The following is a 26,510-nucleotide window of genomic DNA, read 5'->3' as shown; positions in this document are numbered from 1 at the left end:
GTGGGTAGTTCCTTCCCCTCTTGGGGGTTAGGTACCTTCCCTATGGCTGCTGACGCTCCACGACAACCTCATCGGATAAATCGGCCGCTTGCTGCCGCCCGATGTGTTCCTCCTCCCATCACATTATGTGTGTATGGAAGATGCACTACCCTATTTGGGTACTTGAGGCCTTTGCCTCCTGGAGCTTCATGGAATCAGCAACCTAGGTCATTAGACCTCTTCTCTACCCTTGTGATGTCTCTCCTGACATAAGATGAGCAGGGCTGTGCTCCCCTTGCTAATGCAGGGTCATTAAAGCAAGCCGTTTTTTTTGGGCAGAAGGGGTAGGTCCTCCTCTCTATAGTAAGTTAGGTACCTACCCTACAGCTGCTGTGCATTCCGTTGCTGTCACATTGGAGAAGTCGGCCGCTTGCTGCCACCCAATGTGTCTCTGCTTCTGTCACAGTGTGTGTACGGAAGTTGTACTACCCCATTTGGGTATTAAAGGCCTCTGGCCTCCTGGAGCTTCATAGAATCAGCAGCCTAGGTCACTGGACCTCGTTTCTGCCCTTGTATCTCTCCTGTCAGGAGATGCAGCTCTTACAGGAGGGTCGCTTTGACCATGATTCTGCTCCCTGAGAGCTTAGAACCTCCCTAATTTGGAATTTGTGTTCTCTGCTTCCCAGAGCCTCTTTTTGTGAACGGTATTTCAGTGTCCAGGCTAGCCGGGCACATTCTAAAATCCACGTTGTGGTAAGAACACACACTAGCTTCTTGTGTTCTTTCTAAAATCCTGTATGGTGGGGATCACGTGCTTAGCTTCATACCCTTTCTTGAGATGTTCGACCCCCGGAACCTGGGGCCACACTCGACTTACACTGCCGTTCAAAAGTTTGGGGTCAGTACATTTTTATTGTTTCTTTTTTTTTTCTTTTTTTTTTTTTTAAGAAATTAATACTTTTATTCACCAAGGATGTATTAAGTTAATAATTAAAAGTGTATTAAAAGTTAATAATAAATAATTTACATTGTTATAAAATATTTATATTTTGAATAAACACTGTACTTTTTAAACTTGTTATTCATGAAAGAATCCTGAAAAAAAAAAAATCACAGGTTCCAACAAATACCTCTGAACGGGGTGCCGATGACCTGCCCGACCAGCTCCTCGAGCAAGGTCACGCAAAGCAGTAGGTAAACCCCCTGTTGACGACCCGAGTTCTAGGCTACTGTCCTAGACTATAGGCTATATCCCTTAAAGGAATGTCTTTTCTGATTCCAAGTCCGAGCTCTGCCCTACGGTCAGGCATCTCTAGCCCGGTCTTTACAGGTAAGTTCTTGGGTATGCAGCTCAGGCCTTTGGCCGAAGGGATTAAGTCACTGACAGCTGCCTGGACGTCTTTTGGGGCAGCTCCCTCTACTTGGGTGGAGGTGGTACTTAGTGCTCGCCTTTGGTGTCTGGCTTGCACTCCTCTCAGCATGGCAGCGTGGGTATAACCGTTCCCCACAGCGACCTCTAGAACGTATTTAACCCTGGTTCCCTGAGAAGGGAACGAGACACTGCGTCCTCTAGACTCGTGGCCATGCTTCGGACACGAGCTTTAGACGAAGAAGCGGAAGATGTGTTCGACCAGCGCCCTTTTGTACTATGTGGTCGCGCTGGTATGACTTTCGGCAGTGGCGAGTCGCACCGGTGGTGACGTCATAGGCTGTCGCCGGCCAGTGCTGTGTAGTTTTTGTATATAGACTTCAGACACAGGTCATGTAGGAGACATTCCCCATAGCGGCCTCTAGAGGACGCAGTGTCTCGTTCCCTTCTCAGGGAACCAGGGTTACATACGTAATCTGAGATGTTTACTTGTATCAATGTCATGTAAGATATATGTTGTAATAATACAATAAGTCCTCAGTATGTAATGTAAAAATATACTGCATCATATTTTTTGTGTTATTACAATAAGGCAACTTGTTCTAAATCATACTTTTGTTGCCTAACATAGTAGGTCATGCATAACACGTAATCTAAGAATAGTTACACCTTACTTATGAATATTAACAGTATAAATACTTTTAATTTTCCAAGTCATTATCTCCCCCAAACCTTGCACATTGTTTCCGTTTACCTACATGTACGTTCAGCTGTCAGTTATGAAAATTTCGGTCTGTGTGTCATACATACCACATAATTTCAGAATAGGTCCCCTTTAGTTATAGAATAATTACAGTATAATTGCTTTATAATTTAGCTGGTTATTACCCCCTTATTCCCCAAACGTTGCGTATTGTTCCCTTATACCTACGAGTAGGTACTGTGGAGGTACTCTATAGTTACAAATAGGTACGCTGTAAATTCATTTTAATTACGCAGTACATTGCGGGCTGTAATCTAAAGCGTTAACGTATGAAGTTTATTTACTACTTACTGTAATTTTTTAGCCAACAGGTTTCCTGAACTTTTTTAAGTTAAGTCAACTTATCACTTTTTACAGTGAAGAGTGAAGACTAGACAAAATAACCGCCAATATTGTGTCTTACTGCGTTAAAGGGACTCTTTATAGTAAATACAAATACCTTGCTAACTCAAAACTAGGAACAGTTACTGAAAAAGTTAGATATTTATTGAATAGTTTTATGTGCATCATACTGTGCAACTTTGAGATGAGTTTGAGATGATAACACATTTGGTATTTCACCCCACCAAGGTTTGCATAAGCATTGTTTAAACTCAAATACAGCTATAGGACATTAAACATTCATGTGATTAAAAGATAGAATCCCAGTTATCATGGGTTACACCTTCTAAGCTCAAATTACATTCTTCCAAAGAAGTCTAAAATTCACTATAAAAGAGCAAGTGCTGGTTGGTAGCTCAAATTAGCTCTTGAGAATGGTTGTTGTCTTCATGGGGACTGTGAGGATGTCCCAGATGTGGATGCTGAGATGGGTCATCCTACTGATGATGGGGCTACAGACTATACAAGCAGGTTAGCTGACTAAACAATTAAATCAGTTTTGTTCTCATTTCACAACATACAGAATGATTGTAAATGTGTATCTTTTTTTTTTTTATCTTTATAGACTCTATGGGAAATAATATTGAAGGCATGATGACAACAGCAACTGGTAAATATTTCATTTTCATGTGTTGTGTTGTGTGTTATAGGCATTAAATTAGGGCAGTCAATGTCATGACTTTTTTTATTAATTGTAGCGCTGGGGAACGTAGAACATTAATTTCTTGGATTGATGTGGGGAAAGGCGTATTTATTAGAATAATCATAATAATAATATAAGTTAAAAAGATACCATTACACAAGTATTATTTAAAACTTAGTATTCAGAATTCACATTTGGTTCAGTTTGTTAATAATTTATTATATTTAAATGTATTTATTGCATCTAATATGATTAAATATTTAGCGCCAGTACTAATTGGATTGATTTATGAAGAATTAAAATGTTATTAAATAAAAACATAAAAAACAAATAAATAAAAAAACGAATACTACTACTAATAATAATAATTAACATGTATTTTGACATATGTCTGATTTTTTTTTTTTTTTTTTTAATAAATGTCTTAATGGACCTACACATTGTCTTGTACAATAAATGCCGTTATTTAAAAAACATAATTCAAGTCTTCAAGTCGTCTTCTTTTTTTTTTTAGTGTTCCCTCCCAGCTTGAAAACTGTGATGGTAACGGAAGGTATAAAGTAATTCATAGTTTTTTAAATTTTATTTTATCCTTTTAAATACTTCAAACTGCTTTTTCAGTGCTAGTACAGATATATAATTAATATCTATTTTCTCTCCTGGTTTAGCACAACCAAATCCTGATCATCGGTCCACGATCTGCAGCACTTGGGGAAATTTCCACTTAAAGACCTTTGATGGTCATTTCTTTCAAGTGCCAGATACGTGCAACTACATTCTGGCAGTGATGTGTAATGATAGAGCACCCGATTTTAACATCCAGATGCAAAGAGAGACTGTAAATGGCTCAATCATTTTCAGCAAAATCACAGTAAATCTGCAGGGGACAGTCATTGAACTCACCAACAGTAACATCATTATGGACGGTCAAGTGTGAGTTTATTTTTATTTTACTAAGACTGCATCCAAATGTCCAAGATTTTCTTTAAACATGTTTTCTTTTATTAAATGCTTTAATAGGTTGTACAATACAACCACTAAGGATGGAATTGCAGTCACGTTCAGTGCATCAAGTGTTAAGGTCTCAAAAAAATATGAAGTGACTGTCTTTTTTGAAAAGGACCGATCTTTGTTGGTATGCTATTTCTCTGTTCAAATATACAATTACTGTATAGTAAATTTGTGACCCAGTACACTCTCTGAAATAAAGGTACGAAAGCTGTTACTGGGGTCCATACTGGCACCTTAAAGGTACATATTAGTACCTAAAAAGTACAAAAGTGTGAAAAAGTACCATGCCAGTGACAGCTTTTGTACGTTTATTTCTGTAGGTCAAAAAATGCCTAATCTCCATCCTCTAATGATGTTCCCTAGATTGAACTTTCTGACAATTACCGAGGCCAGACCTGTGGACTCTGTGGAAACTTCAATGGCAACGAGACGGATGATTCAATTGACAGTGGTAAACCTAATTCTGAAAAAATTACCTGCTAAAGTAGTTCAGTAATTAATATTTTAATGACATTATATTTTGTTGACATCTGACCATTTGAAACATGCATAGATGATCTGGCCAAATTGAAAGTGCACTCACCTGAATCCTGTGTGGAAGTCGATCTTCACAATAACGATCACTGTGAAAATCAGGTATTATGACAAAAAAAAAAAAAACAGTTTTAACAGATTTTGGGGCTGTGCTCACATTTCTAGAAATAAAATTGAAAAGTTTTCTTTAAATTGTTTAATGTAAGTTACTAATTACAACTATACATTTTCTGAAATGTGGAAAATAGTTTGGAATTACAGAGTATTTGCTTTTAATTCTCATTTATTACATCAAGACTGTTATTCTATATTAGATATGTTTCAGTATTTGTTAAAATTAGTTATGGTTCTATTTCATGCTATGTGGCTATTGCACTTAGCGATAGATTCTATTTACACTAAGTGTAAATATAAATTGATTCTGTTTACAAGTGTAAAGTGTAAGTGTAAATAGCAGTATTTTAGGGATACGCTATTTACAATAAGTGCAAATAATGATAGATTATATTTACACCATGTAAAAATAGCAGCATTTTCTTTGCAATAAGTGTACGCAGTCTAATGCTGTATATACTCAGAGCAAAAATTGGCAAATGTTTGCACCTCAGTATTGTAGTAATTTTTTTATTTTATTTTTATTTTTTTAAATCTCCCAGACAAATATTTGCCAGCAGTATCTTAGCAGTCCGGGGTTTAGTGACTGTTACAGGGTGATGGACATGAATTCATTTGAAAAAGCCTGTGTAGACGATCTGTGTCAGTGTTTCGGCAACCACGACTGTCTCTGCAATACACTCACAGAGATTTCACGACAGTGCACACATGCTGGAGGAAAACCAGGAACATGGAGGACCGAAGAGCTCTGTCGTGAGTACCATATTTGGAAGTTGAATGGGGTATAAACAAATGAAATGATAGATAGATGGTGCATTTTGTGACACTGTTGTTCTGTGGAGCAGCAATGACATGCCCTCTAAACATGGAATACCTGGAGTGTGGCAATCCATGCAAGAACACCTGCTCACATCCACATGCAAGTCTACAATGTACAGAACACTGTGTGGATGGCTGTTTCTGCCCTGATGGTGAGAAACAATTTACAAAATGCTATGTAATTGCTATGTAATTACTATAATGCTAAATATTCAATATCCAATAGTTGACCGAATGTGCGGTGGCCCAGATGTACCCAATATATTTTAAAGTGTCCCTATTATGGATTTTAGAAAATTACAGTTCATGCAGTGTGTAACACAGCTCTAAGTGAATGAAAACAAAGTTTTAAATCTGAAAGTGCACCGTGTATGAAGTTATTGTCTCTCAAAAGAAAGAAGTATGATGAAGAAGTACCGAACCAGTGTTTACAAAGTGAACATGTAAGGTGTCAAACACCCTTTGCAAAATAAAAGGTAAAACAGCGATGTTGGAGGAGAAAATGAGATGGGAGTTTTTAGACATACCCTAACTGAAAATGATGATCATTTAGCTAGATAGACCCTTATTCCTCAGCTGGGATCGTTTAGAGCCATTTGAAACTGCATTGAAACTGCATTTTTAACCTTCAATCTGTTGAGCACCACTGAAGTCCACTAAGTTACATGGAGAAAAATCCTGTATTGTTTTCCTCCTTAAATTCTTTGTGACTGAAGAAAGACATGAATATCTTGGATGACATGGGGGTGAGTAAATTATCAGGAAATTTTTATTCTGAAAGTGGAGAAATCATATAAAATTGTTACCCTCATGTACTGTGAAACATGCATAATACATGTTTAGTTGTGTGTGTTGTGTTCGCTCTGCACAGCTTGTAGGTCTCTGACTAACCAGCTAACAGCAGCATCTGTTTGCTCGCAGTATAGAAATGTGTCGATGAATAGTGAATGTTTGTCATTGTTATGACTTGGAGCTCTGATTAAGAATAGAAAGTATTCTTTCTATAAAAACTGCAGTGCTTTATAAATATGTTTCTGCATTGGGCTAAAATACATACCATAGTCGTTTGGGTGTTTACCACCGAGCTGTGGGCTAGAGTAATAGTGATGGGCGTTCCGTTTCTGGCATGCGCTGCACGCAGTAGACCAATCACAACAGACAGGTCATCGGACCAATCACTGCAGATTAGCATTACACAGAGTGGTTCGGACAAATAATTCCTTGAGCGAATTGTTTGGGAGTCATTGAGCAAAAATAAATGCATGTCAACCTGTTGTTGGGGACTCCCAAAATCAAAATATGGACCTTTTATAATCCACAATAGGGGCACTTTAAAAATTGCAAATGTTATGAAAATAGAGAACCTATAAAAAAAAGTATCCCTATTGGACTTCTGAATAAAAGTGTTGTCGGTGCATCCCTAACGTGTTTTTTCCCTAACGTGTTTTTTCATTACCACTTGATAGGTCTATTTTCAAATTAAGCTTCTCCTCGCAAGAATAGCTTACTATGCTTAAAGTATTACATTAGATGCAAGCAAATCTTAAATATGAGAACTGTTTGGTTTATAACATACAGTACTCAATAAAAATGGCACATTTTGCTTACTTTTTGTAAAGGCACCGTTGAGGATGACATTGGTAAGAAAGGTTGTATTCCTGTGAATGAGTGCTCATGTTTGCACAATGGCAACATATACCTATCAGGAGAGTCATACACACAAGCTTGTAAAACATGGTGAGTCTTTTGCAATAGAACACACAAAAATGCACTAGACATTTGACAAAATATACCCATAATAACATTCCTGCCATACTTTGTCAGTGAGTGTGCTGCTGGACACTGGAACTGCACAGATCTGGAATGTCCCGGAATCTGCTCTGTTGTGGGAGGGTCTCATATCATTACTTATGATAGAAAAAAATTTACCTTTGATGGCAACTGTGACTATATCCTCACTAAGGTCTGTGACTGTCAATACAACAAATTTTCGTTAACCTGCACTAAAAGATACTCCCTTAAATGATCAGTTACTTGAATTCTGAATTTAATTGTTTTTTTGTTCGTTTGTTTGTTTTCAGCACTCTAATGACAGCGACATTGCGGTGGTGGGAAATCTGGCACAGTGTGATCAGGACCAAACAGCAACATGTCTAAATTCAGTTACTCTTGTCATCTCAGCGACCACTGTAAGCTTTGTTTAATATTCATTTCTAACAAATGAAATAATGTTTATCTAAAAGTAATAGTTAGACATTTTCTCACACTATATACACAATTTAAAAAGTACTGTCCTAAGAACAAAGTTAAAACTTTTTAGTTAAAATTCCTTAAGCATAATTTCACCCAGTGTGGTTTTATTGTGTTCACCTAATTACACAACAGCTATTACAAAAAATATTCACTATTTAACTATTTTAATTCACAGAAATCGTTCTAATTTAAGGGGGGTTTTAAAGTATTTGCTAGAGCAAGCAATCACTGCCAGAGAAAACACGCATTTGTGTAACTGAACTTATGGCTCCGGACATCATAGTCACTGACATTGATGAGGCATTCTGTTGAAAACAGTTTAGAAATTTTCACCCAAAAAATGTAAATATTGTCTTATTATCATATTGTTTCAAACGCATACAAGTTTTTGAAGAATGCATTGTTTGCTTTTTTAATGCAGTCACGAAGAATGGAACTTTCGAGCTTCAAAGTGCATGCAGAAGCATAATGAAAGTATCAAAAAAAGTCATTTTAGATTACCAATATATTGCTGTATGATGCTGATTGTAAAGAACAAAAAGAAATCGTAAATAGTTCTTCATGGCGAGCTCACGAGTGAAGTAGTAATGTCTGTCTGATTCATGAGTGAATGTTATTTGAATTCCTTTGATCCAGAGCACAAAACCAGTCTGAATGAATCATTCACAAACCAGGGGTGCGTTTCCCAAAAGCATCGTTAGCCAACTATCGTCGCAAGTTCCGTCGTTTCCTAACATAGTTCAATGACTAGGTCTTTCCCGAAACCATAGTTCAAACGAACATTCGCAAACAGCTTACGTGGTTGGAACCATTGATCGCGGAACATTTTAATATTAAAAACAATACATTTTAATATTAAAAACAATATTAATAGTATAGTTATTAGTTAAAAATGTTTTATTTAACTTTATAAATGAGTCAATTTATACAATGTCTAAAATGTTATAAATAAGTCCGGGCTTCGGGACAATTTTCAGGTCATACTTCAGACGCGGCTGGGCTTCGGGCCTGTTTTAGGCTTATCCTTATTTTTATATTTTATACATACACCAATTATGGTGATGAAAACAAATTGCTGCGCTGGTGGAAACAACACGAGACTTCACTTTCGCTTTCACTTTCGAGACCGACTCCGAAAGCGTTTAGTGTCTCCGCCAGCAGCAGCAAATCAGCACAGCTGGAAGAGATCGGCGTTCAAGCGCACGCAATGGGCTGAAACTTCCCACACAGCTCTGGCAAACGTAATTACAATGAATGTGTCGGGGGAAATAGAAAGGAGATATTTTAATTATTTATCAACAAACCAGTGTTTTCTGAGTCAGTGTCCCAATGATTAAGTTGCGGATCCTGACTCACGATCTCCTCTTTGGACGCGCCTTTAGAGAAATGCATCTTTACAGATTACTTATTGAAAGAGTTTTTTGTTTTTGTGAAAGAGTATTAGTTTTGTTTCATTAAGTAATAATTTCAAGCTTTCTATAGATATATGTATCATGTCTGTGAGGTATGTATTCGCTGAGTTTCCGTTCATTTTTGTGAAGCGCTCCTGTTGAGGCAACAGAAAGCGCATCATGTTTGTTTTCTTTATTTAATAAAAGCACCGTTTGCAACGTTTTGTTGATATTGTGAGTGCACACAAACAAAAGACCATTAACAGTTCCGAATGATGTATTACTCTTACCTTTACGAGCAAAAATGACGGAATATTTTAAATTGTTTCCACTGGAAAAAAAAATGCAAGTAATCGCGCTGGCGCCTCCATTTCCTGCAATTCGGCTTTAGCTTCCACTCTCCGCACAAAGGATTGGGTATGCGTCTAATAGCGCACATTTATCTGTTTAACGTTGAAACTAACATTGTTTTATACTTTAACTCTTTTAGGCCTACATCTATAGATCTTATTTTAGGCAAGTCGTGATTTGAGAAGGCAAAATTGATCAAACAGACTGTGCGTGTTTGATCAATGTGTAGGATCAGTCTTTCGCCGACCACTTGGTCATTACTTTAAAAAACAAAAACTTAGCCTATATTTAATAAACAAAAAGGCTCCAAATGTTTTTCTAAATTAACTTAACAAAAGAATGAAACGAAATATAATCACTTTGCCATTAAAACTGAACTATTTCAATAGATGAAACAGTAGTATAAGGTGTTTTGGGTGAAGACGGGCTCGGGCCGAGAATTCTGATAAGCTGTCTGACAAGGGCCGGGCTAGGGCATATATATGAGGCCCGTGCTGGGCTATAATGAACATTTATCCCAATACTTAAGTTATTATTTAATGTTTGCAACAAAGAAATGTAGCCTATACCGTGTATCCTGCTCGTGAAGCTTGTTTAAACATAAAGCTTAATTTACATTACCAGAGTTCTCTCTGGATCAGCGGTTGCGGGAAAGCAGGTTTAAATATTCCGATGTGATTGCGATTTCAAATGTTTTATAGACATGGCGAAGTCATCATCATAGCAATAAGATTGTGTGTGTTTGAATCGAGATTGCGAACTTTTAATGAATAATCCATATGCGTCTATAGCCTATGTATGTCATAATTTGTACCAGACCTTAAAAGTTACCCGGGCCCATGCCCGGGCGGCCCCCCTGCTTCCGCGATCCATGGTTGGAACTACAGCTCTCGACCTGTGGTTAGCAGCATAGTTCCTTGTTAGTAAGACATACGGGCTCAATATATTATGCTCTTGGGCACAATAAGCAAGCTAACATGCAGTACAATCTATATCTTTCACTCGTTCTAATTATAAATGCATTTAAATCTATGTATTTTTAAGCTTCCTCTGTAAGGGCAGTTTTTGAATAGTGCGCATGCGCATAAATGGGAAAAAAGGGAACCCCGGAGTATGACGTAAGAGGGAACCCGCGATGAATCAAACATCAAATAAAGTTAAATGACAGGGAACAAAAAATAGTAAATTAGTCATCAGGTGCCATGTTCAATATAGCTGCATTTTAGAGATCTCTAATCAGTTAAATAACATAAGTTATTACTCGGTGAAATCATTAACAACAGCTCTACATTGTTGAACTAACGTGGTTCAAACGACGGAGATGCGACCGTGTTCGAGAAACAGTCGTGACTTACTTAAGAAAAATTACTTACATTTCAGTTATAAAAGACTATCAGATGGCTTCAGAAAAATTGTGGTGCATAAGTCAGATGTTATTTTTTAATATGGCTCTTTTGCATCCCTTTTTGAAGCCTAAAAAATTTAGCATGAAAAAAATTGACAATTATTTAAAACGTTGTGTGTCCTGGGCAAGTTATCATTATAATCACAGTACAATAATGGAATTACTTTTTTTTTTTTTTTTTTTTTTTTCTTTTTTACAAAATAGATTAGCTTTTCCTCCAGTGGAACCATAATGAATGAAAACATTCCATATCTGCTTCCTGTCACTAAAGGTGGGTTGACCCCAGCAAACACAAAACGCTCATCCAACATTAGTGTATAGATAGTTCGGCCCACATATAAAATCTCTGTACAAACAGCAGAGAAATTTTAGAATGTCCAGTAGATTTTGTGCCATCTATGGGCAATATCTATCTAATATTGGGACACTAATTACTCTATTTCCGGTGACATGACAGCATAGTAATTGTAAACAGCCACCACTGTTTATTTGATATATCTTTCTGACAGTGTTTTTTTAAGCTTTTTAAAGTACAATATGAAAAATACTTTTTATTGTTACATATCTCTGCAACATTTTAGCCATAAATGAATTATAAATGTTAGCTAGATAATGTTCAGTCTAGTGATGTTGTTTGTGCTGAAAAATCGTGTGCCATGATATGTATTGAATTGACTTGTGCAATTTATTTTTTGCACATGAAAAATGTAAATATTAAGGGATCATAGTGAGAATCAATGCTATCTGGTTTTTGTGGTGCATTGTGGGATTTTTTTAGGGAGTGAACATTACAGTTATTTTTTGTTGTCCCAGGTCCTGTGAGCATCTTCAAACCCTCTTCCTCCTTCATCATTGCTGAAATGAATAGTCTTCGTCTAGAGATCCAGTTGGCTCCAGTCATGCAGTTGTATATTGTAGCCAGCACTGAAGAGAAAGGGAAGATGAGTGGTTAGTACACATTAAATCATTTTGTCATTTTGATTGAAATAACCCCGGTAATGTATGTAATAACGCTACTACATATACTGTAGGTACAATTAATTAAACAGAATGTTAAGTATTTTAGCGTCCTTTAATTTCACATCTATCTTCCTGTAGGTCTGTGTGGCAACTATAATGACAACCAAGAAGACGACTTTAAAATGGAATCAGGAATTATAGAGGACACATCACCAACCTTTGTCAACTTATGGAAGAAAAATGCATACAGTTGTACAGATGTTAAAAACACAGTTTTTTCAGATAATCCCTGTAGTGTGGCTTCGAACACAGGTAATCAGTTTTATAAACATACATGTAATACAACATGCACCGATAAACAGATTTTAAGAAAATATAAGTTAGTTCATAATATAAATAGAGGTTTTGTGTTCCCATACGGATATTTTTAATCCATTTTATTTGGACTAGAGGACAAGGACCTACTACATATTGCCTTAGTTGTGCTGAAAGTTTTTATTCTTTCATTCAGAGAAAACAGCTAAAGACTGGTGTTCTCGTCTCACAAACCCAAATGGAGTGTTTTCCCCATGTCATTCAGAAATATGTCCTCTGAGTTACTACGAAGTGAGTCTTTTTGCACAAAACATACTCTTTTCATTTTAATTAAATTGTATGAAATATGATACACAAATTTAAAGATTCCCCTTTATTAATGTTATTTCGGTTTCATCCTCTGCAGTGGTGTGTTTATGACACCTGCAAATGTAAAGATGTTAAGAAGTGTATGTGTGCAGCCGTGTCCAACTATGCCCACGCCTGTGCTGCCAGAGGAATCATTCTCCAGGGCTGGATGGATTTAGAACCGTGTGGTGAGAACTTTATAAGTATTTGTTGAAATGTAAATGTGAATGTGAGTATTATATTATTTATGTGCATTTGAATCACATTGTATTGATTTGGCATGTAATGAAACAATGAATCATTACAAAAGTATGTTGTTGTGTAGGTACAGTGACTGAGTGTTCAGGCAACATGCAGTACTCTTACGGCGTGACCAGCTGTGGCAGCACCTGCCGCCTTCTCAGTGTACCTGTTTACAATTGCTCAGTGTCCTTCACACCTGTATTTGGCTGTGTCTGTCCTAAAGACACCTACCTCAACGAACAAGGCAGCTGTGTGCCTGCTCACCAGTGTCCTTGTTATGATGGTTACAAAGTCATAGATCCATCAGAAATATTCTACAGTAATGGTGTTACATGGTAAAAATAGTAGTTCAACATACCACATTATTGACTATTTTATTATTGATAAAAAACCCTACAGTTACTCTTGATATCTCCTTGCCTTGTTTTGTCATGTTACAGCACATGTACCCATGGCAAATTGCACTGCTCCAGTCAAGAAGGTGAGCTACAAATGCCTCTTTTGCAACACCACCTGCCAAATTCAAACTTGGGACATTACTGAGATACGCCAACACTGGTACGACGTGTGCAAGTTTTTTGCTACTTATTAATGTAATGTCTTGTTTTAGACTGTGTGGCTCCAATGACATTCTTCAAATGCTTAAATCCTGGAAAAAGAGGGACAGAGTGTCAGAGGACATGTGAGAAACAAGACCTAAACAGTTGTGTAAGTAATGTATATATTGCATTTTTACCTGGATAAAATGAAATAATAATAGTCTTGAAGCGAACATGATGTTACACTAATGTTGTTTCTTCTTTGGCTTTGGTTTTGTCTGTAGGTGAGCACAGGCTGTGTATCAGGGTGTATGTGTCCAGATGACCTTCTGGCTGACGGAAAAGGTGGGTGTGTGACGAGAGAAAAATGTCCATGTTCCCATAATGGAGTCACCTACTCACCTGGAGATAAAGTTCAACAGGACTGTAACACCTGGTGAGCCAAACATCCAATCATTATAGATTAGCCATGTTATTACAGTGTATTGTTGATTATAATTGTTTGGTAACAAAATTTATATGTGTTTAATATTTTAGCACATGTAAAAATGGGATGTGGACTTGTACTGAAAAGGTGTGCTACGGCACCTGTACCATCTACGGCGATGGTCATTTCAGGACTTTTGATGGCAAGAGATATTTCTTCCACGGAGACTGTGAACACACCATAGCCCAGGTATGTTTTTCCTTGCCTGTGTCACTCAGTGGTAGCCTTCTTAAGTACATTTTTCAAGTACCTGCACTTTATCAGAGTATTTTTTTGGGAAACTCTTTCCTTTACTAAATTCCAGAGGAGAATATTAAACATAAGGAACAATTGACTGATTAGAAAAAAATACACATCTGAGACATTATTTTTGTAATAATTCAGTGGCCCAGAGTCAAATATTTTGCTTGTTATAAGGTTACTACACCACATGACATTATTGAGATGTCTTACTTCAAGACCTTGGTCAGGTTTTTGTCCCTAAAATGCTTTTGTGAGCAGTGTTGGGCATGAACACTCTCCCTGGTTACTAGTAGTGTAACAAATTACTAAAACAAATTAAGAAATATTAATGTTACTATAGAAACACAAATGGCTAGTTTCTACTTACTTTTGGTCACAATCACTAATGATTTGAAATTCAAAAATTCAGTCATCCCAATCAATTTTTTATACTGTGAATGCCAACATGTTTGGTTGGTTCTACCTGCTTGAGCCCTGTTGCAGATTTTGCTATGTTGCTGTTTTATTAAATAACATAAGCTGTTAAAAACATGTCATCAGTTTAAGCCAGTTGTACTCTTCATTCATCTGTAACTTTCACAGGCTTTCTGGGGTAACAGAAAAGTAATATGACTAGTCGTGTAACTAATTACTGTTGGCTGGGAGTGATAAGAAATTTAATAATATTACTTTTGAAAGAAGTAACTATTATGTGTACCATATTAAATTTTTTGAGTAACAAGCCCAAGCTGCTTATGAGTAGGATTAATTTCTTATTCATGTGGATGCAACTGCATATCTGTACTGTATATGTGTGCATCTGTATAGGAGAAAGAAAAAGAGGGATGAGTTTTAAGTTAATGATAAAAACATGGAAACTGTTTGTGATTTGTATCATTATCTGAGAAAATTGACACCCATGTCCGATTTGTGAATAAGACGATTCTTTTTAGTGAATGTGTCACACTAAATTATTCATTTGAAAATTAGACTGATAAGATTGCAACTGCTCTTGAGTCAGCTACTCACTGATTCAATAATCTGGTCGGACTGAGTCTCCAATTAACAACTCAACTGTTCATGTGTGACTCAAAATTAGTCCCTGCAGGAAGTTTGTGAGTTTCAATAAGTCATGTAAATCAAAATATATTAAAATTGTGATATGGCTTATGTGTCATTATCAAATCTTGAAAGGCTGTGATTTAATATGATGCAGTGTGTGTTTCAGGCTCTGTGTTCATTTACCCTGTGTTCTAGTGTTGCGTCAGATTCGTACCTGCTAATTAATTAATAACCTGGCAGGGGTCAAAATTCTGTGTAAACTCTCCTTGTCTTTTCAGTATTTTAGCAGATTTGTAATGAGAAGTATTGATCAACCTGTTGTCAGCTAGAGTCAGAAATGTCTACCTGCAGTTTTTTTGTTTTGTTTGTTTGTTTGTTTGTGTGTGTGTTTTTTGTTTGTTTGTTTTTGTTTTTGTTTTTGCAGGGTTTTTGTTTTAATGTTTAAAAGGGAAACATTTAAGACATATTAGTATTGTCACTTGTAGTATAAAATAATATTATTATAAATATAAAATATTAATGTTTTTATTATTATTATTATTATTATTATTATTATTACAATAGTAACGTGTGCAGTAGCTGCGTCGGATTTAACCAATCAGTAAACAGATTATTAACAACCAATTATAGAACATTTAACTGAACTTGTAACGGACAGTTGAACGTGGAGGAGAAGACTGTTTTTTTTTTTAAAAAAAAAAAAAAAAAAAAAACTCCACTTGTGCCAAATGGAAAAAAAAATAATAATGACAATAATTAATGACAGGATGACACAAACACAAATTTCCGTTACGTTTTATTTAGTTTTTAATAAATACAATTATGACCTTGCCAGTTGTAACTATGGCTACATCCGCCCCGAGACCGCGTCGCAAACACTAGAGTTGGGGTACTCGGACTCGTACTCGGACTCGAGTCCGGTCTCGAATACAATTTTTAGGCGACTCGGACTTGTCACGAACTCCGATGCATTTTTACTGGGACTTGACTCGGACTCGAGCATTTCGGACTCGGAAAATATCCCGAGTCCATCCGAGTCCAGAGACAGTTGACGGAAATGTCACTGACTTCATGCATTATCACGAAAGTGATATTCAGTATTTGCATGTGTTTTTAAGTCTTGTCCAGTAGGCTACTTGAAAGCCGACGGGTTTATGTGCGCACACACTCAAAGCGCGCTCACAGAATGCGCCACTCAGTCAGTGTGTGAATGCAGAGTTCTCTTTCGCTTTTAATAGGGTCTGTTATTGCTACACATATGCTCGTCTTGGAGACTATTCACGTAAATGAAGTCGGTTTTGTCGTAAGTAAACCTGAACAGTTCGGAGAAATACTGATGCTTCAAAATATTTAATCTGTGCGTCAGATCTTAAAACCACAGCAGGGCAAACCTACAGCCGCCGACCGCGTCATAAATATCAATCAAACAACAAAAGAAAAAGAGAAAATCACTCCCTTTTTTTGACTGAATCACTTATTACCTTTAATAAGAATCATATTTAACGTATACAGTGAAGATTTTGCAGTGTTTTATTTTAACATTTATTACTTCAAGAAATGTCTGTAGTCTATTTCTGTAATAGCCTGTAGATAGACCTAAGTAAAAAAAAAAAAACAATTTTTAAAAAAAGATACTATCTTTAAAAATATTATTTCATTTGTATTTTTTTATTAATATATTTATCCATTTGTTTGTAAGTAATAGGCCTACTTGGAGTGTTTACTTGTCTTCAGTTAGCTTGAGAATGTTTTACTTACATTAGTTGATTAGTTTTTTCTGTATTGAAATTATTATTATATTTTAAACATGGTTGCAGTTTCTAGCTTCAAAGAAAAATAATTTTTCTAACATCATTGCAGCAATAGTGGTCCAAAACCACCTTGGGTGTGCATGATTTTCTAGTAATTCAATGGTACATCATCAATTTTTCTTTATATAATGTAATGTATTGTAATTAACGTAACTATAAATGCATTCAAAAATAAAACAGGTGTGAGTTTGCTGTGACTTGTGGAAAGTATAGGGCTTTATACACAGTGTGTACCATTGTGAAGACTAGGTTTATCCATCATAGCCTCATTTTCATCCAAGAAAAAAAAGTCATATACAACCCAAAACACACACAGCCACAATCAGAAATAAAAGAGGTGCATTTTCTGCTCTGAACCCTTTAATTGTCACCGTCCACTCAGTGGGAAGTTTACTTCATCATATTACAAATAAATCCTAATCTAATCATGACAAACTATACATCGTCGGAGAGGTCTAAGACTCCTAAATAGATATTTTACCATATTTTGTGTTACAAAGTATGTAGGAAAAGTAATAGATTATGTGTCAAAAGTGTAACTTAAAAAATCTACATCATAACATGAGTTCTGACCTACAAAAGACTTTCTTCGTTGCCTTTTTCCCTATCACACTTTAGAAATCATATATCAGTTCAAAACTTAAAATCTCAAAATTCATCCTTTGAAAGGCATTTTAAAATCAGACATTGCATTACCACAGAAAATGTACATCAAAATCATATTACAAAATCTTTTCATTCATGAATTATAAAAATGTAAGTCTGGATAGTGCATTTTTATGTCTGTGTTCAAAAATGGGGTGACAGTTAAAGGGTTAAGGTCCCATTCACCAAGATATCTACTCCTTTACCCCCACCTTTGAATTTATACATTTACTATATCAATGAATAAAGTCAAGTACTGCCCTATAATTTATCACATTCTAAAACCGGTTTCACTCTGAAATATGTTAGCATAAGTCAGCCAAAACTTCTGTCACATGACTTTAAGTTTGCTAAGCAGAGCATGGACACTAATTTTGAGATGTCATGAAATCAAAAATCAAAATGGCAAGATCCACTAGAAGTTTGCTTTTCTTACATTTCAATTGACATTGCGTTTTTCCAGTTGTAAAGGTTAAAAACAGGGGTGCCCAAACTCGGTCCTGGTCCTTGGTTTAGCTCCAACTTGCCTTAACACACCTGCCAGGGGGTTTCTGCCTAGTATGCCTAGTAAGAGCTTGATTAGCTGGTTCAGGTGTGTCTAATTGGGGCTGGAGCTAAACTCTGTAGGATACCGGCCCTCCAGGACCGATTTTGGGCACCCTGTGGGTTAAAACAATGTTAAGATACTGACAAACAGTAGTGTTTCCTTGGACTCAGACTCGACTCGGACTCGGCCCTTTGGGACTCGGACTTGAGTCCGACTCGGCCCATTTAGGACTCGGACTCATCTCGGACTCGATTGGTTAAAGACTCGGACTCGACTCGGACTTGACTTAGGTGGACTCGAACCCAATACTAGCAAACACCGCCTCATTCTTTTTCTAAACAAACCCCGGCTGGCCGGCCATATCGGTCTCTTTCTCTGTGTCAGACTTAACTTTGTTTGTTGTCATAATGCCGCGAGTTGGGCTTGAGGAAGTGACGTCGCCTGCATCTGCGCAGTGCGACCTGATGCAGCCCAATTCAGAAATACTGCAAAATAGTATTAATAACGCGACTAAACAAAACGAAATAACGTTATAACATTTTGTTTCATCTCGTTTTGGTCAACAAAAATAAAGAGACATTTTAGCATAGTTTTTATTTTGTAAACCACATTTAGTCTCGTTTTTATTCGTCAGCAATATTGCATTATACATTTAATTATAGTCATCGTCACATGACCAGCATTTACGCTGCATCTCGTCTCGTTTTCTTCACGTGATAAAGGTTCGTTGACGACGATATTTAGTCATAATTTTCGTTGACGAAAGCAACACTAACTGCAGATCAAGTTTTATCTTTCTTTTTGTTATTTGTGAATATACTTTATTGTCCTAAAAAGTAACTGAAAAATTAAAAGAATGCACTGAACATTTCCACTTGCAAAAGTGTCACATCTGTTTTGCGAAATCATCTCACTGCCTGACATGTAACTGTTTGTAACCCCCCTAGGATTATTGCAATATATACGAGACTCTCTCCTTTAGCCTTGTCGCAGAGAACAAATTCAGTGAGACCACCAACAACATGTACAAGTCTGTCAGTCTCTTGTTTGGGGTGAGTTTATTTCACAGCTCAAACTAAGCATAAATGTAGTATTAGAAAACATGTCAAATGTGCAACAACAAAATCACAAATCCGTATCATTTATATAATGAGGGTAGATGTTAAAAAAAATGAAATGCAAAATCTGTACATATTTTTGTCCTTTGTGATAATATCTTTTTAATAGAAAAATAAATATATCCAATTATATATACTGAATTGATGGAGAATGTTTTACTACTCACTGTTTGAATCCTGCAGCAATACATGATACATTTGTCAGAGGATGGAGTAAAAGTTGTTAAAAGCAATGGTACTGATGGCGAATATCAAATCTATACTGCTGGGATATACATTATTACAGAGGTCAAAGGTTTTTTTAACTTAATCTGGGACAATAAAACAAGTCTAACGGTCCAACTCCATCCCAAATTTAAGGTAAGCATTACCCCTAATCATATTTTACACCTTCCTGTTCATCCACTTAACTTAATGTGTACATGATCTCTGTGGCAGGGCAAAGTGTGTGGACTGTGTGGAAACTTTGATGATAATGCAAACAATGACTTTATGAAGTACAATGGAGAAGTGGTGACGGATCCAGAGGACTTTGGGAAAAGCTGGAGGGTGGATCCCAAATGCCAAGACAAGACAAATATGATGGAACCTTGTGAAATAAATCTACATCGGAGAGCCCTGGCTGAAAAACGATGCCGCATCATTAATAGTGATGTCTTTAAGGAATGTAATGCAGCTGTAAGTATCCATATTATCATTTTTAGAATACAGGTGATTTTTAAAGGTTTATTATTTTTAAATCTTCAGATACTTTGATCTGACCAGTGACAGACAGCAGAAATTTTGAAACAGTTTGGGGAAACCTATTTAAACAGTTAAAATAGGTAAAATAATAAATAATAATAACAATAAAATAATAATAATAAAAACAGTTCTATAGAATGAAATATAACTGAACTTAAGGTTTCTTAAAGAGGTCATCGGATGCCCATTTTCCACATGCTGATATGATTCTTTAGCGTCTTAATGAAAAGTCTATAACATACTTTGGTTAAAATTTCTCAATAATTGTGTAAAACAACACTATTTTTACCTTGTCAAAATCAGCCTTGTTCTGAACGAGCTGTTTTCTTGCATGTTTCTTTAAATGCTAATGAGCTCTACTCACCTTGCCCCTCTCTGACGTGGGATGGTGAGCAGACTGTAAACTTTAACCGCATTTAGCCTCAAAACTTTCTAAGTAGCACATTATTAGAAAAGGCAATTTGCAAAGATTCATAAAAAAAAACCTTATACTCACTTCTGCTGTAGGTGAAGCTGGATCCCAAATTCGCATGAACATACACACGTGCTTGTAGATTGGGGATCGGCGCATTCCCTTCAAAAACGAAAGTAACGTTAATCCTCTGTACCTTCAGTGGTTCAGATATCGGGAGTAAATGATGACTGCTATGTTCATTATTACATCCAACAACAAAACACCTTAATCTCTCAATCGGAGACATTCTTGCCCTTCACCGGAGTAGACACAATGGCAGTCAGACTGTTACAGCTTAGTCAGGGCAGGTCTAATGTAAGATGACTGTGTCAATCAACTATCGTGGGAGTGGCCCTGGTCAGTGTGATGTCACACAAACAAATTCTGAGAATGACTTGATTTGAAAAAGGGGATATTACTTGTAAAAACTTATAAAAAATAATAACAATAAAAAAAAAACACTGGGTGGATTTTTAACATTATAGGGTGGTTGTGTAGGTGGCATGGTGGGTCAGTGGGTAGCCTCACAGCAAGAAGGTCCCTGGTTCGAGTCCCGGCTGAGCGAGGATGCCTTTCTGGGTGGAGTTTGCATGTTCTCCCCGTGTCTGTGTGGGTTTCCTCTGGGTCCCATAATCCAAAGACTTGCAGTATAGGTGAATTGGACAATCTAAATGGACCATAGTGTGTGAATGAGTGAGTGAGTGAGTGTGTCCCAGCACTGAGGCTGCACAAGTTAGTTGGGTTGTGGCAAGAAAGGTGAATTGGCTGTCCAGGTCAGAGAGAGATATGGTGGTTGTGTACACACACTGCCAACACACATTTATGTATATGTTTTCCATCTGATGACCCCTTTGAAAGGTTTCTTAATAGTATATATTTAATTTCATTTCCTAATAGTAACAATGGGATCCCTTGAGGAAGAAGAAGCAAAAACTGTCTCTAATTGTCTTTGCCATTAAGAACATGATGGAAGCTGTAAAATATTTTTTTTTCTTTTTTATCTTAGGTGGATGCTGCTCCATACTATGAAGCTTGTGTACAGGACATCTATACATGTGGCACTGTGGGTGACACTGATTGTTTCTGTACTGCAGTGGCAGCTTACGCTGCTGAATGTCGTAAAAAGGGGGTTTGTGTGACATGGCGGACCCCAAATATTTGCCGTAAGTCCCAAATTTTCTTTCAATTTTCATATTTCCAAAAAAAAACATTTTTAGGGTACTTTTATCTATAAACATGAATTGCATAGTATCATAGAACTTAGAAAGGAATGTGTTTGCTTCTCTTGGTATTTGCCAAATCTGCATGATCTTCTATGTATAACATTGTCATACTGAAATGCTTTTGCAGATGTTTGCTGTGACTACTACAACAACCCTTCAGATGAATGTGAGTGGCACTATAAATCCTGTGCTGAACCCTGCATAAAAACCTGCAGAAACCCATTAGGACACTGCTCTAATCAAATTCCTCTTCTTGAAGGTTAGTTAGAGTAGTTTGTTGCTGGCTATGTTGTTTGCATTATAAAAAATGTATATATATATATATATATATATATATATATGTATGTATGTATTATATATGAGCAATATCGCACAAGTAATCATGATATATGGCTGTATATCGGCACGGCTGTGATTCAGCCATAGTAAGTAATCACAGCGTGCCGATATACAGCCATATCTCACGACTACGAGTGTGATATTGCGTTTATACAACAGTTTGACGGCACAAGTGTGAAAATACATAAGAAACGACAACAAAGTATCTTTAAAATCCCTTTTTTGTACAGGACTACTTCCTTCCGGCATGGATTCAAATCTAAGTTTGACAGTTTAACAGTTGAGCCCAAGCCTCCGTTACTAATTCCAAAACGTCACTTTAGAAATAGTAACGAAGGAACGTTGAATTGCTTTATTAAAAGATTATTGTATTACTGTAGTAAAAGCTCACTGTATTATGTATTGTAAGAGAGAGATGGACTGAGCAAGTGTGATTACCTGCATCTGATACAGCATTCAATCTCATACTCACAATAAAAAATTTGTTTGAATTTCCGCTGAGGAAAGCGATAGGCTCTTAGTCATGCTATCCTTATATCTGTTAAGGGTGATTTCCGATGACAGTGCTGCTCAGTGCATTTGTTGGTTGCGTTTTACAAGCTGTTGTTAAAAGTTAAAATAACTTCCATTTCAGTATTTTTCAATTTAAAAGTCTTTACTGCTGACTCATAAAAACAGTCTTTTTGTCGCCATCTAATGGCGGAACAATGTAACCAAAATAACCATCATGAACATACACACACACACACACTGTTAATGCTAAATACTTCTATTAGTTATATAAAAGATTATTTATTGCATAATAATATTTAATAAACAACAACAACAGCCATCATAAAAGTTGATGGGAAATTCAGTCAAAAGTACAAAGACAGCACTCTGATATACAGCATTGAATTTACATAAAATATAACGTGATGAGATTTTGCCCTACCGATTTGCTCTGGAACAAATAATAGATTAATGGGACCAAAGATTGTCTATTAGATTTATCAAAAACAATTTATATCTCATGTTTCACCACTATCAGAGCCAGTGAAAAAAATTCCAGAAGATCTGGCCAAAGTAAACCTACAAATTTTACCTTTATTAACAAACCGCATATTTGAAATACATTCTCTCCTAAAAAAAATCTTAAAACTACATTCTGTGACACAAAACAGTATTATTTTTTTTAGACTATAGTGGATTTGGGCATCCGCCATGACACTCGCTATGAGAATTACCGCAAACGCAATGACACAAACGGTGAAACAGCTCTTGGAGTTCTGTTGTACTTTATCACACTCTTATCAGCCAATCAGATTTAAGGACCAGAAAGAACTGTTGTATGTGTGTATGTGTGTGTTATATATATATATATATATATATATATATATATATATAACATTTGTCCTTAAATATATACATATATACATAAATATATACATAATACATATGTACATCACGATTAATCGCTTGACAGGCCTATCACTAAATCTTACACCTAATCGAAGGCTGCATCTAAATCAGGGTATCATCCGTTCATTTGTTTTTTTAATTTACTATTAAAAAGAAAAAAAAAAAAGAAAATGGTTCTTTGGCACATCGCCTGTTTTATTGATCGGCCATATCGAAGTCTGTGTGTCAAAGCCACACAAACATAGAGAACTGTATAGATCAGTGCACGCAACGCACTGGACAGTGCGGAGCCAAAGCATTTTGCACTGTAGTGAAGTGCAGACTATCGATTTAGGTGTAAATAAGCAACAGTAATAGCTTTTGTTTTAAACAATATGCTGAGTTTATTTCATTAATATTCAGTATTAATTGATGTCTCACAAAATGTTGTTTTATTTTTCTGCCAAATAAACATCTTAAGGCAAGACACAGAACCTTAATTGTTCAAAGTGTTAATTCAGGGGTTCAATTCTTGTAACTGAGTTGTGCTATTTTATAGTGACTATTTAACATTACCCCTAAAATTTAACAATGAAAAAAATAAAAATAGAACAATAGACTATATACTACACTGATATGAAATTAATGTCATATCTTTACATATCTATATCATTTCAACTTAATCTCTTGTCCAAAACTGAACTCAATAAAACAGGCGATGTGCCAAAGATGTAGCTTAGGGGGTAGCTGTGGGTGCAGATGTGAATAAATTACTATTTAGGCTATGAGAAAATAATAACTTGTATTTCTTGCGCAGGCTGACGAATTTGTGCCTACACAGAAGTAAGCGCTGTCTGTAGGCTCTTTGCCCCGGTACGGGTTATTCGTTAGCCATTTGTTAGTCTGGTTGTTTGATTAGAATGTGATGAAATATAGTTGCAATAAATGCATTAAGAATGCATACAACTGTAGCAGCAGGACTGTTTTTTGCTGCGCTGAACTGCGCAGAGCTGATACTGGCACTGGTACTAATACTGGTTGACCAATCAAAAGAAAGGAGCGTGTTATTCCCATCCATATTCAGAGATCGAAAATTCAAGTAATTTATTAATTTTCTAGCCCTGAACGTAAAAACGGAAAATCAAGTGTAATTCTTGTTCCCTTTCTGTTGTTCACTGCGATGTTGTGTCAAGTGTACGACACTAGGGGTCACTCTTGGGACCCCAAACACCTCTGACGACATTGAGAAAAGGCCAATGAAATTGGGTGTGCAGAAATTGGATAACTGGCCACGCCCCGAACATCCGGGTATAAATAGGCCAGCGTGGCATCTGCTCTCATGTTCTATCCTTCAGAGCCGAATGCAGCGTCTCTCTGTTAGAAGCAGTAACATTCACCTCTTCGTCGTTGGATCTATGGCACAAACAGCAGTTTCTCCCTTCTCAAACACAGATAAGTGTTGTGAGAGTTCCCCTTGATGCTTCAGCGGCGATCTTGAAGAGTAAATCTTCCTCCTAAAAGAGTAATTTCTCTAAAAGAGCTGGTGAGGTTGGGATTGTGTGTTAATAAACATGCCTTTCCTTCCATGCCCCTCTGGTTGCGGCTTTACCTCTTCCTTTCGACACGATTGTTGTGTTCAGTGTTGGGCCATGCTCATACTGAAGCAGCGCTTGTTGATGGTTCATGTTCTGCTTGCGAGAACATGACCACGGGCACGCTCTGCTCATAAGTCGCATACTTTTACGTGAAGCCGCGGCTCACCTCGACTGCTTCCCGTTCCGGCCCTTCTACTTCTGGGTACAAGGCCGCTGCGATGTGCGACCGATTCCCCAGTGAGCCTCATTTGCATGGCAGTTCTTCATGGTGGAAAAGCAGGCAGAAGCCATCATATATCTTGCCTCAGGCATGGGTCTGTACGCGAGGCGTCTGCTCAAGTTCAATGGCATTCTCTTACAAAGTCGGTTCAGGGCAAGAATGCTGTGGTCCTTCAAGCGGACTTCGCAACCCTCCTGGGAAGAGGGTGCGATAGAGTCTATCCCCTCAGCCGAGATGATGAGGGGGTTTTTCAGCCCGTACTTCATTTTACCCAAGAAGGGTGGTGGACTAACTAACACCAATCTTAGTTCACACTGTGCAAAATCTGGGAGGATGAAGAACAGATTCTACTGGTAGCCCTGTTGTGGCCCAACAGAACCTGGTTCCGGAGCTCGTGCTCCTATCATCCATCCCTCCCTGGCGCATTCCCCCTCCTTTCTCAGGGGAAGGGCACAATCTGGCACTCGCGCCCAGATCTTTGGAATCCGCAGTGGTAAGCACCCTTATGCAGGCCAGAGCCCCCTCCACTAGGTGGCTGTACGTCCTGAAATGGCGCACTTTTGTGAGCTGGTGTCTTTCCTAAGGGAAGGACCCACAGAGATGTGGCATCGAATCTGTGCTATCCTTCCTCCAAGGAGGCCTGGATAGGCACCTTTCTGCTTCTACATCCAAGATTCATGTGGCAGCTATATCAGCCAACCAAGACTTGGTGGATGGCAGATCGGTGGGGAAGCACGATTTGATTATCAGATTCCTTTGAGGTGCCCGAAGGTTGAACCCTCCCAGGCTGCATCGCATCCCCACTTGAGATCTGTCTGTGGCCCCTTAGGCCTACAGTAAGATCCGTTGAGCCCCTCAGTCAGTTGGTTTCTGTGCCCTCTCCATGAAGAGCGGGAAATCTTCAAGCCCTCTCCGTCAATGTTTTGTACCTGGAATTCGGGCCAGCAAACTCTCATGTTGTCTTGAGAACCCGGCCTGAATACGTGCCCAAGGTACCCAGCACTCTTATAGAGCAGGTGGTGACCTTGCAAGCTATCCCTTCCCAGGAAGGGGACCCCAACCTGTCTTGTTATGCCCAGTCCGTACCCTACATATGATACTGAACATACCCAGAGGGCAGGCGTTCTGAACAGCTCTTTGTCTGTTTTGGTGGACAGCAGAAGGGGAACGCTGTCTCCAAAATAGGTTCTCCTACTGGATTGTGGACATGATCCGAACGCCTACCAGGCCAGAGGTCTACCCTGC

At 37.4% G+C, this 26,510-nt stretch overlaps 1 protein-coding gene across 1 annotated transcript in view; it reads left to right on the top strand.

Annotated features, from left to right (window-relative positions):
- Positions 1 to 2,866: 2,866 nt before the first annotated feature.
- Positions 2,867 to 26,510, top strand: part of LOC127156245 (mucin-2-like) — a 40,771-nt gene continuing 17,127 nt past the window's right edge. Inside the window, exons 1-27 of the mRNA XM_051098991.1 lie at positions 2,867 to 2,963; positions 3,058 to 3,102; positions 3,650 to 3,688; positions 3,804 to 4,068; positions 4,156 to 4,270; positions 4,510 to 4,597; positions 4,700 to 4,782; positions 5,337 to 5,547; positions 5,640 to 5,765; positions 7,233 to 7,350; positions 7,438 to 7,576; positions 7,695 to 7,802; positions 11,218 to 11,284; positions 11,827 to 11,961; positions 12,112 to 12,285; positions 12,485 to 12,579; positions 12,695 to 12,824; positions 12,962 to 13,214; positions 13,320 to 13,360; positions 13,490 to 13,587; positions 13,703 to 13,854; positions 13,956 to 14,094; positions 19,140 to 19,244; positions 19,494 to 19,670; positions 19,749 to 19,988; positions 21,515 to 21,671; positions 21,859 to 21,990. Coding sequence (XP_050954948.1) covers positions 2,867 to 2,963; positions 3,058 to 3,102; positions 3,650 to 3,688; positions 3,804 to 4,068; positions 4,156 to 4,270; positions 4,510 to 4,597; positions 4,700 to 4,782; positions 5,337 to 5,547; positions 5,640 to 5,765; positions 7,233 to 7,350; positions 7,438 to 7,576; positions 7,695 to 7,802; positions 11,218 to 11,284; positions 11,827 to 11,961; positions 12,112 to 12,285; positions 12,485 to 12,579; positions 12,695 to 12,824; positions 12,962 to 13,214; positions 13,320 to 13,360; positions 13,490 to 13,587; positions 13,703 to 13,854; positions 13,956 to 14,094; positions 19,140 to 19,244; positions 19,494 to 19,670; positions 19,749 to 19,988; positions 21,515 to 21,671; positions 21,859 to 21,990 — 3,529 coding nt within the window. The remainder of the gene's footprint in view (positions 2,964 to 3,057; positions 3,103 to 3,649; positions 3,689 to 3,803; positions 4,069 to 4,155; positions 4,271 to 4,509; positions 4,598 to 4,699; positions 4,783 to 5,336; positions 5,548 to 5,639; positions 5,766 to 7,232; positions 7,351 to 7,437; positions 7,577 to 7,694; positions 7,803 to 11,217; positions 11,285 to 11,826; positions 11,962 to 12,111; positions 12,286 to 12,484; positions 12,580 to 12,694; positions 12,825 to 12,961; positions 13,215 to 13,319; positions 13,361 to 13,489; positions 13,588 to 13,702; positions 13,855 to 13,955; positions 14,095 to 19,139; positions 19,245 to 19,493; positions 19,671 to 19,748; positions 19,989 to 21,514; positions 21,672 to 21,858; positions 21,991 to 26,510) is intronic.

The sequence above is a fragment of the Labeo rohita genome, chromosome 25 (genome assembly GCF_022985175.1).
Source record: "Labeo rohita strain BAU-BD-2019 chromosome 25, IGBB_LRoh.1.0, whole genome shotgun sequence".
In the NCBI taxonomy this organism is placed as follows: domain Eukaryota; kingdom Metazoa; phylum Chordata; class Actinopteri; order Cypriniformes; family Cyprinidae; genus Labeo; species Labeo rohita.
The sequence above is the reverse complement of the archived record's forward strand: the minus strand, read 5'-3'. Positions and strand labels throughout refer to the sequence as shown.